This window comes from Oncorhynchus gorbuscha, linkage group LG05 (assembly GCF_021184085.1).
Source record: "Oncorhynchus gorbuscha isolate QuinsamMale2020 ecotype Even-year linkage group LG05, OgorEven_v1.0, whole genome shotgun sequence".
Lineage (NCBI taxonomy): Eukaryota > Metazoa > Chordata > Actinopteri > Salmoniformes > Salmonidae > Oncorhynchus > Oncorhynchus gorbuscha.
Genome location: NC_060177.1, coordinates 64841839 through 64853589, shown reverse-complemented (window position 1 = coordinate 64853589; position 11751 = coordinate 64841839). Strand labels below are relative to the sequence as shown.

The 11751-nt window shown below is 41.7% G+C and overlaps 1 protein-coding gene across 2 annotated transcripts; it reads left to right on the top strand.

Moving 5' to 3' along the window:
* The first annotated feature begins 3801 nt into the window (after positions 1-3801).
* On the top strand, positions 3802-11723 carry LOC124036307 (AT-rich interactive domain-containing protein 5A-like). Of its 2 annotated transcripts, none has more exons than XM_046350726.1 (7): positions 3802-4164; positions 5646-5728; positions 8614-8769; positions 8994-9046; positions 9622-9719; positions 9816-9975; positions 10101-11723. In XM_046350726.1, exons 3-7 carry the CDS (start codon positions 8616-8618, stop codon positions 11364-11366), a joined length of 1731 nt encoding a protein of 576 aa, XP_046206682.1. In that variant the 5' UTR covers positions 3802-4164; positions 5646-5728; positions 8614-8615; the 3' UTR covers positions 11367-11723. The 2 variants fall into 2 exon arrangements, with proteins under 2 accessions (XP_046206682.1, XP_046206684.1); XM_046350728.1 differs by lacking the exon at positions 3802-4164 and adding an exon at positions 5321-5482.
* Positions 11724-11751: the final 28 nt, after the last annotated feature.

The following is an 11751-nucleotide window of genomic DNA, read 5'->3' as shown; positions in this document are numbered from 1 at the left end:
TATGTTCTTCAAAAGAGAGATCAGGGTCCAGAGTAACGCCGAGGTCCTTCACAGTTTTATTTGAGACGACTGTACAACCATTAAGATTAATTGTCAGATTCAACAGAAGATCTCTTTGTTTCTTGGGACCTAGAACAAGCATCTCTGTTTTGTCCGAGTTTAATAGTAGAAAGTTTGCAGCCATCCACTTCCTTATGTCTGAAACACATGCTTCTAGCGAGGGCAATTTTGGTGCTTCACCGTGTTTCATTGAAATGTACAGCTGTGTGTCATCCGCATAGCAGTGAAAGTTTACATTATGTTTTCGAATAACATCCCCAAGAGGTAAAATATATAGTGAAAACAATAGTGGTCCTAAAACAGAACCTTGAGGAACACCGAAATGTACAGTTGATTTGTCAGAGGACAAACCATTCACAGAGACAAACTGATATCTTTCCGACAGATAAGACCTAAACCAGGCCAGAACATGTCCGTGTAGACCAATTTGGGTTTCCAATCTCTCCAAAAGAATGTGGTGATCGATGGTATCAAAAGCAGCACTAAGGTCTAGGAGCACGAGGACAGATGCAGAGCCTCGGTCCGATGCCATCAAAATGTCATTTACCACCTTCACAAGTGCCGTCTCAGTGCTATGATGGGGTCTAAAACCAGACTGAAGCATTTCGTATACATTGTTTGTCTTCAGGAAGGCAGTGAGTTGCTGCGCAACAGCCTTCTCTAAAATCTTTGAGAGGAATGGAAGATTTGATATAGGCCGATAGTTTTTATATTTTCTGGGTCAAGGTTTGGCTTTTTCAAGAGAGGCTTTATTACTGCCACTTTTAGTGAGTTTGGTACACATCCAGTGGATAGAGAGCCGTTTATTATGTTCAACATAGGAGGGCCAAGCACAGGAAGCAGCTCTTTCAGTAGTTTAGTTGGAATAGGGTCCAGTATACAGCTTGAAGGTTTAGAGGCCATGATTATTTTCATCATTGTGTCAAGAGATATAGTACTAAAACACTTGAGCGTCTCTCTTGATCCTAGGTCCTGGCAGAGTTGTGCAGACTCAGGACAACTGAGGTTTGGAGGAATACGCAGGTTTAAAGAGGAGTCCGTAATTTGCTTTCTAATAATCATAATCTTTTCCTCAAAGAAGTTCATGAATTTATCACTGCTAAAGTGCAAGTCATCCTCTCTTGGGGAATGCTGCTTTTTAGTTAGCTTTGCCACAGTATCAAAAAGGAATTTCGGATTGTTCTTATTTTCCTCAATTAAGTTAGAAAAATAGGACGATCGAGCAGCAGTAAGGGCTCTTCGGTACTGCACGGTACCATCCTTCCAAGCTAGTCGGAAGACTTCCAGTTTGGTGTGGCGCCATTTCCGTTCCAATTTTCTGGAAGCTTGCTTCAGAGCTCGGGTATTTTCTGTGTACCATGGAGCTAGTTTCTTATGAGACATTTTTTTAGTTTTTAGGGGTGCAACTGCATCTAGGGTATTGCGCAAGGTTAAATTGAGATCCTCAGTTAGGTGGTTAACGGATTTTTGTCCTCTGGCGTCCTTGGGTAGGCAGAGGGAGTCTGGAAGGGCATCAAGGAATCTTTGTGTTGTCTGTGAATTTATAGCACGACTTTTGATGTTCCTTGGTTGGGGTCTGAGCAGATTATTTGTTGCAATTGCAAACGTAATAAAATGGTGGTCTGATAGTCCAGGATTATGAGGAAAAACATTAAGATCCACAACATTTATTCCATGGGACAAAACTAGGTCCAGCGTATGACTGTGAGAGTGAGTGGGTCCAGAGACATGTTGGACAAAACCCACTGAGTCGATGATGGCTCCAAAAGCCTTTTGGAGTGGGTCTGTGGACTTTTCCATGTGAATATTAAAGTCACCAAAGATTAGAATATTATCTGCAATGACTACAAGGTCTGATAGGAATTCAGGGAACTCAGTGAGAAACGCTGTATATGGCCCAGGAGGCCTGTAAACAGTAGCTATAAAAAGTGATTGAGTAGGCTGCATAGATTTCATGACTAGAAGCTCAAAAGACGAAAACGTCATTTTCTTTTTGTAAATTGAAATTTGCTATCGTAAATGTTAGCAACACCTCCGCCTTTGCGGGATGCACGGGGATATGGTCACTAGTGTAGCCAGGAGGTGAGGCCTCATTTAACACAGTAAATTCATCAGGCTTAAGCCATGTTTCAGTCAGGCCAATCACATCAAGATTATGATCAGTGATTAGTTCATTGACTATAATTGCCTTTGAAGTAAGGGATCTAACATTAAGTAGCCCTATTTTGAGATGTGAGGTATCATGATCTCTTTCAGTAATGACAGGAATGGAGGTGGTCTTTATCCTAGTGAGATTGCTAAGGCAAACACCGCCATGTTTAGTTTTGCCCAACCCAGGTCGAGGCACAGACACGGTCTCAATGGTGATAGCTAAGCTGACTACACTAACTATGCTAGTGGCAGACTCCACTATGCTGGCAGGCTGGCTAATAGCCTGCTGCCTGGCCTGCACCCTATTTCATTGTGGAGCTAGAGGAGTTAGAGCCCTGTCTATGTTGGCAGATAAGATGAGAGCACCCCTCCAGCTAGGATGGAGTCCGTCACTCCTCAGCAGGTCAGGCTTGGTCCTGTTTGTGGGCGAGTCCCAGAAAGAGGGCCAATTATCTACAAATTCTATCTTTTGGGAGGGGCAGAAAACAGTTTTCAACCAGCGATTGAGTTGTGAGACTCTGCTGTAGAGCTCATCACTCCCCCTAACTGGGAGGGGGCCAGAGACAATTACTCGATGCCGACACATCTTTCTAGCTGATATGCACGCAGAAGCTATGTTGCGCTTGGTGATCTCTGACTGTTTCATCCTAACATCGTTGGTGCCGACGTGGATAACAATATCTCTATACTCTCTACACTCGCCAGTTTTAGCTTTAGCCAGCACCATCTTCAGATTAGCCTTAACGTCGGTAGCCCTGCCCCCGGGTAAACAGTGTATGATCGCTGGATGATTCGCTTTAAGTCTAATACTGCGGGTAATGGAGTCGCCAATGACTAGAGTTTTCAATTTGTCAGAGCTAATGGTGGGAAGCTTCGGCGTCTCAGACCCCGTAACGGGAGGAGTAGAGACCAGAGAAGACTCGGCCTCTGACACCGACCCGCTGCTTAATGGGGAGAACCGGTTGAAAGTTTCTGTCTGCTGAATGAGCGACACCGGTTGAGCGTTCCTACAGCATTTCCTACCAGAAACCGTGAGAAAGTTGTCCGGCTGCGGGGACTGTGCCAGGGGATTTATACTACTATCTGTACTTACTGGTGGCACAGACGCTGTTTCATCCTTTCCTACACTGAAATTACCCTTGCCTAACGATTGCGTCTGAAGCTGGGCTTGCAGTACAGCTATCCTCGCCGTAAGGCGAGCACAGCGGCTGCAATTAGAAGGCATCATGTTAATGTTACTACTTAGCTTCGGCTGTTGGAGGTCCTGACGAATCGTGTCCAGATAAAGCGTCCGGAGTGAAAAAGTCGAGGAAAAAATAAATATATGAACGGTAATTAAAAAGTGAAACCCGTAAAGTTGTCAGGTAGCAAAATAGGTTGGCAACAAAACGCACAGCAATTTGAAAACAAGCCTGCAAGTTGTGACCGGAAATCACATCAAATGATGACATAAAGAGCTGTTGTGTTGAAACGCCGTGCGATGTTTATTAACAGTGAGAATCGCAGAATGGTGAACTTACTAAATGACTGAGAGTTTGACTGTGTGATTTTAGATTGCTTCATGTGTAAATATTTTCTGTCTGGATTTTTAATGATTTGACTACAATGATCAAATATATAATCTGTTTTTGTTTTTTCATCTGTGTAGACTAGTCTAGTAAAACACATAAAATATTGCCTCAGGTAATCAATCTGAGAAAGGCTACATGAGAGTAAACAATGATTAAAACGGTGCTTCAATGTGCCTTGAGCCTATTATTAGGTGTTCAGAAAGCTTCTATCAAAAACTCTAACTCCCAGACTCACTTGCTGTCCCCCGAGACATGACGAACCAATGATGATCCACTGAAGACGTCTTATTTCGAGGTGTGCTGAATTAGAGGCGCTTCTTGAATAAGTTGTGCTGAAACAAAGTAAACGATCTTCGGGATTCAACGTATTGTTTTGTAATGAGTAAGTTTTTTTTTAAATGTTAAGTACCGTCAGCTTTCATTGTTTTAGTTGGAGAAGAATCTAAATGTTTTGGAAAATACACGTAGTTATAATGATAATGTAGGCTGGAAATTGTGGCACTGTTTAATAACATTTGCAATCAGACAACAGCCTATTGTTTTTAGTAACGTCGATCACACATTCAAATTTTAATAATACGAAATAAAATGTGATGGGAGGTTGTGAAATTGTGCTTAAGGTAGGCTACATTGCCTGGGGCAGGTAGGATATTGTAAGAATGCAAGTTAACTGACAAAAGTCTTTTTAAATAGAGACATAAATTACATGCATGTACGTACGTTCATACATGACAAGGGAAGTTTATGCAAATGTTATAATTTGTATACTAAATTAACTTTTTCGTTTAAGAAAAGCACCAAGCAGAAACATTTGAAATGCCTTATTCAAGCAATATAGAAATATTAGTAGCATTCCTAATTACTGGTTTGGAGCTCATAACACTGGAATACAACCCAGATATGGTCAATTGCAATTTATCAAGACTTAAGCAGGTTACTTTAAACTGTAGATTCATTTGAATGAGATAGAAAAATACTTGTGATTCATTGGAAGTACCTCAATTACATATCTTTTTCTTAAAAAAAAGTCCTTCATACATTGACCAAAGTACATATTTGAACAGATGAAATAGAGAAGTTCTATAGAAAGCATGATTCATGCTGTAAACCACAGCTCAGGAAATGGCTGATCTCGAAAGAGAAGCATATATTGGGTGAGGAAGAGATAAGAATGTGGTTGTTCACAGTTCATGGACAATGACAAATCCGTTTGACAGTTGTCAGGATGGAACATGGACCGATTCACTTTCAACCTTTTTATGCCTTATACATTCGGATCAGTAATACGGTTTTTCTCTGGCAGCTAACAAAGACATGTTGTACCTACAAATGATGGAGGGGTTTGGTCTTGGGTTTGGTGTATGATCATTTGTTTTCATTTATTCACCAACACATGCATATAAAAACTGAAATCCAAAATAAAACTGTATGCCTTTTACATTACATTTCTCATTTTCATTCATATTGTAATGCTTTCATATCAGGAAGGGTACCACATAACTGCGGTTAGACTCATAAGCAGGAAGTGGTTTTGTAACCATGTGGTTTTATATTAGAACTGAATTTTCTTTTGTCGGTACTGGAGTGTGTGTTAGTTTACAAAATACTCAGTAATAGATCACAAGTCCACTCTTTCTTGCTGCTGGCACAGGACTGGAAATGCAACCATAGGGGAACTACAGAATCAGACTTTCACATAGGTAGGGTTTTATTGTGTCTTGTTCTGGATCACCTGGTCTGCCTGATGATGAATATGGGACATACACCATTCTTTGCTTACAGTTCACACATGCCCTGTATGGAGTGGAGGATGTGTGCCCTCGCCTAGTTGTGACTGTTTTTTCCCCCTGTGTTCTGTGGCAGTATTAGATCCTGAAGGGGAGTGAGACACCAGTAAGAGACCAGTCAGGGAGGAGGGCAGAGGTGTGGAGGGGACACTGGACCAGGTGAGATGGGACACTGTCATTTATCACTCATAAGGACTCCAGGCAGCTTAAGACACTTTCAGTACGCTCACATCCTTCGTTTCTTATTTGTGTTTCATTTCCCCACTGCTTTCAGTTCTCTATTTCTTCAAAAATCAAATAAGCATATCAAATATTAAGCTTGTGTAAGGGGTGAATTTTCTCTGAAAAATGGTATGTTTTCTTCTTCTTTACAGAAGTTGTAAAATAACAAAACCACAAGTCACCTGAAATCACATGCATGTCTTCTCTGATATGTCTGAATTCATGTGTGGCCATACAATTTAAAAACACAAATATATCGAAAGGGAATGATTTCTACAATTAGAAAATGAAATGGAATGTGAAGTACAGAGGCTACCGAAAGTCGCGTGTTTGTTATTGATGAGTGTATTTTATGTTTATGGTTTGCGTATGTTCATTGTGGCATAAATTCACAATTTTTTGTCATCATCATAGGAAAATAATATTGCTAAGTGTCATGTTGCAATGTCACAAGTCTGAACGTTTCAGCTTATTCACAAATGAGTAATAGGAGGAAGGTGATTATTTTATGTGGGAGTTAAGTGGGTGGTGTATTATGGAGTGTGAAAGAATATATGTACACATTTCCCTGTAATCTATCTACATATACAGAAACTGCAGGAGTTCCACTCAGACACAGTTCTGGTAATTGAAGATTTGAAAATAAAAGTTAGAGCAGAGAAGCATCAAATTTCCAAGACACTGATCTGAGATGAAAGACTGTGGTTTCTGTGGTGACAAGTGGACTGTTGATATCATCAACCTGGCACCAATCAACGTGATTCTTGTTGATACATTGACATCAACATCTCCTACGCCCTTTTCCAAAATGTGAATGTGGGGGAAATGTAGAGGCTGTTTACTGACAGTCTTTCACAGCGATATTCATGCTTATTTTAGTGTGTGGTTTACTGTGATGTATATTGTATGCTGGGCTTCATGATTCGGACTGCAGTTGTTTCCTGTATGAAACCAATGTCACATGGAGCTGACTGACATCTCTCTGTTTTGTGGTCCAGCCATGAATAGAATGAATTTATTCAATATAGGACACAAATAAATTAACAACTGGCTTGCTTATCTTATAGTACTTACTGTAAACCTGTTCAATAGACATGTGCAACTAATGCATTACGTTTTTAGAAAAATACTATTGAATATTTTCTGGAAATGTATTGCCCTATATGACTAATCCATATTCCAGTCATACATGCTTTGTCTTTGTTCTTATGAAATGTGCATTGTAACTCATTGACTAACAGATTAGATGTGAAGATGGCTTTGCATGTCATTAACAATTATTCTACAACTCTGTAAAGTACTTAACCATTTAAAAATATATATTTAGTTGAAAATGACCTAAAACGCAACGTAACTCATCTATCCACCACCTTCCGGAGACACCTGAAACCCCACCTCTTTAAGAATACCTAGAAAAGAGTTTTAGATGCACTATTGTTAAGTGACTGTCCCACTGGATGTCATAAGGTGAATGCACCAATTTGTCAAGGCAGGAAGAAGAAAGTGAGAGAGCATTGCATGGTGTTAGTGGAGAAGCTTATGGATGAACGATGGGCTGTTGTAGCTAGGAACTGTATCTATGGGACAGCTGTAAAGAGCTGTGAGTCAGTCAGTGCTATCCCAAATAGGGGCCTACATCTTCACTATGACTCACCACTGGGTCCCGCTTCTCGGAACCAGTAACCACAGATAGGAACCTGATTCAATATGAAACTCTGGTTGACTTTTGCCTACAGTGCAGCATACACCACCGAAAAAAATAGTCTCTGTATTTAGTGATTCAGACTGGGATATTGTATTTAACATATGTTTTCATTTTCTACTCTCATTTGATGTAAATGCAATAAAAAATATCAAACTTCTACACTATCTGTCCATAACCCTGTACAAATTGAACCTGTATGAATGAATCTGTATACAAAACCAATATTTTCCCTTTCATAATTTGGACTGTTGCCAAAAATGATATTTTTACAAGTTTTTGGGAATTTCAGCTTCCTATACTTTTGTTATGTTAGTAAGTGTTAGTTTGATCAGTTTAACGTGTCATATACACTTCTCATCCTGACGAGTGCAGTGAATTTGAGGACATTTATTGGTGAGCACTGGGGTTAATTTCTGCTTGCCTCTACTGTTTCATTTCTCATTTGGTATCCACCGCATGTTGTGACTTTTCTACTCGTTAGTATTTGCTCACACAAAGCTTAAACAGAGTTCATAATAATCAATTCCTGAAATATGCCTCTGAAAACAACTCTATGCTACACTAGTAGCACTACTGATAACTGCAAACAAAATGTTCTTACTTCACTTTTTTTTGCATGGAACAGATTCTAATCATGTGAACTACTTCCTACGCTACTCAGTCTTTGTCATTTCTAAATGACATTCATCCCATTCACTTTCATGTCAGTGGAAAATATATGTATAACAAAGGGCTTGTGAGTAAAGGCTTTGTGGGGGAAAGAGGCCTTTCATACTGTGTAAAAAATAATATTCATACCTTCATATTTGTTATTACCAGGTCTAGACCATATGTCTGTTGGTTTCCCTTTTGTACAGGATGTATGGTTACTTATTGAAAAGGGTGGTAAAAGCCAACTCAAATCCTAGTTGTCCAATAAAGGACAAGTAGTCTGAGAACAGACTTTGTTGCAATCAACAACATAAAAATGATTTCCTATTTTAAGATTGGTTTATTTGCTCATTGCAGTTCTGTTTTGAATAATTACATGTAAAGTAATAGTATGCATTCCTGGAATTGGATTTGCATTTCTATAATTTCTCTCCCTCTTTTGTCGATCTGGTGGTCTCTACTGCAGCGATGGAGATTTCTGACTCGGCCAGTGACTGTGAGGAGAGGCCCAGTTCTAGCCCAATGGAGACAGAGGAGAGGTCCTTCATGGCAGGTTTGCACTGTTTCATGAAGGACCGTGGCACACCCATCGAGAGGTTACCACACCTGGGATTTAAGCAGAGTGAGTCCATGTTCAAAGCATATAGCCATAGCTTTATCACCCAATCTCTATCTGCATACATTATTATATAGATTAATTTCCTCTGCTCAGAGCACCTCAATCTCGAGCGTAGTTTGAAGTAAATGCATGTGTTAAGACCATCTCATCATACTGTAGCTTCATACGAACATTATTAATTATATCATTGTGCAATGTCCCCATGGAGTTCAAATTTCTACTTGCAGTTAACCTGTGGAAAATCTACAAAGCTGTCGAGAAGCTTAGCGGTTACAACTCTGTGAGTACACCCATATATATAGTACAGAATCATTCAATATCTTCACCAGACATAGGTTGTTGCTGTTGATCATACATACAGAGATGGCAGTGGCAGCTACTCTCCTTGTATACATTTGTTATGTTGTCAAAGAGACCACGCAGCTTAGCATCTTGTGTGGCACATTAGCTTTAGTTGACAGGATGTTAACATGATTGTTCCTACCACATTAAGAGCTGAGTCCACACTAGGCTGCCAACATTAACCTGGCCATGTAGCCTACCGTTCTACTGCTTTGTTCTCTTTGGCTGAATGAAGTTTCCACTCTGTGGCATGTGTACACGCCCAATGCGCTGAGAGAGGAAGGGTTTCTCTGAAATGCCACTTGAGTCAGATTTCACAGGAGCTTGGCCAATAGGACCTGGTTCTCTATTTTAGTAATGGGCCATTCATTTAAGATCCCTCCATATATTCTTAATTAGTTCCAAAAGACAGATTAAGCATTGTCTTATACTGTACGTCAAATATAGGAATAGTGATTCTGGATGAGTGTCTTAAAGGTGCATGTTTGCTCACTATGGTGTATGATCCAACAGGTGACATCGCGGCGGCTGTGGAAGAATGTGTATGATGAGCTGGGCGGCAGCCCAGGCAGCACCAGCGCTGCTACCTGCACCCGCAGACACTATGAGAGGTGAGGACAGATACTGCTTTGCTCCCGCTAACCTGTCAGTCAAATCACTCCATCTCTACCTGTTTTCATGGTGTCATCTGTTTGTGTTAAATACAGGCTTGTTTTACCCTTTGAGAGACAGTTGAGGGGGGAGGAGGACAAACCTCTGCCTCCAAGTAAACCGCGCAAACAGTATAAGAGGAGTCCAGACGGCAAGGGGAGCAAGTCTGAGGGCAAGAGGAAGAGACCCCATCTGGAAAAGGAGACAGACTCTGAGGTACCTCACCTTTTACCTGTTAATGGCCATTGTCATAACAAAGTCACTTCCTGTTCTTTATTACTCCTGCCTATGTACCCCACCTGTATGAGTGGAAATGACCTCTACATGTTGTCTTGTTACAGGGCCAGGTACATTCTACTCCATTGTCTCCATGGACTACTCCATCTGAAAGTCTCCACCCAGACCATCCTCCACCAATCAGTGAGACTACCGTGTGTGATGACCTCTCTTCCTCAGCATGCACCCTATCCCACCCAGCCCAGGGCCCTACCTCATGCCCCTGGAGAGGAAGTCAGCTCCAGTCTGCTGCTGCAGATATCATCTCTCCTCTGGAGAAGAAGAAGCGTATGGCCCAGGCCAGCCTGAGCGAGTCCCAGGACTCACAGAGCGCCAGTCAGGGGGACTGTAAGGGCAGGCCCTCTGTGATCCACTGCTCCCAGTCCCCAGGGCTGTTCCTTCCCAGCCGGACACGCACTACCTCTGAGGGCTCTCCTCTCCCTGCGTCCTCCTCCTCCTCCCGTAGCCCGTCCCCCTACTCCATCTCTTCTGAGGACTGTCCAGCACTAACTGAAGACAGGCCCCCAGTACCAAAACCAGAAGTACCCCTTCATTTTTCCAGCAACCCTTTATCTGCCCACAGTGGGGTCCACAAGCCTCAGACCTGCAGCCCTGATGTCAAGGAATATGTTGGCTTCCCTGGAGGACAAAGAGATTTCCCTCCGGTCAGCCCCCTACCAGTTGAAACTGTCTCTATCAAAGGTCGAATTAAAAACTCTGTATGGAGCCCTGTCTGCAATGGGAGTAACAGACATCCAGCTCACCAAATACCCCCACCAACGTCTTGTACATATACTGTTAGATCTTGCTTGGTTCCATCCACCTCCAGTTTCACCAAGGTTTATCCCAAGTCTATGGAGTCTTTGCGGCCTATACCCTTTCAGCCAGGTTACACATTCCATCAGAACCCAAATAGGCCCATGTTGCATGATGACCGTCTGATCTATAAAAAGAAACTACAGATGGTCCCTCGACATTATCAGACGGAGAAGAAGCAGAAGTCCAGGACAATGTTGCCCAAGCCACTTCCAACTCAACAGCCTGTGTTCCACCCTAATGCCAGCATCCCAGTGTCCTACCTCATCCCAGCCTATGACAGGACAAGGGGAGACTCTGGGCAGAAGCCACCTGTACACCCTCTCTTTATACCTACCCACGTCAGACTGTCCCAGTCCCAGACCAGCCCTATGTACCGCCATGTCCCAACGGGACACACACATACTTCCTCTTATGAGCCCGCTCTCTACTCCTATCCCTTTCACATTCCTATATGTAATCCCCATACTGGATACAGCATCACTGGTGTGCATTATCCTCACACCAGGCTTTGATAGCCCCACTCTCAGACTCAAGGCCTATTGACAATGTGACAAGTCAAACAGAGATAATGACAGTACTGCTTCGTTCTAGACATTTTCAAAACTTGCCTCGAACACTGCTGCATTCTATGTGAGTGATCAACAGGGAAACATTGTTGTGATTGTTATGCTGAGATGTGCTCCCCTCCATGGCAACTGACAGAATTGCAGTGATAAAAAGGACTATACTATCTGTATTTGTAACAATAACTTTGAGGTTTACTGCAATGCACATGTGCTTTTACGGTATAATACAATCATTTTACATTGATATAATATATGAAACAACACAGATTTATTTGACTATTTCTGAATAAAATCTAAAACTATTCCTGTCTCATCCTAGCCTGCATTCTTT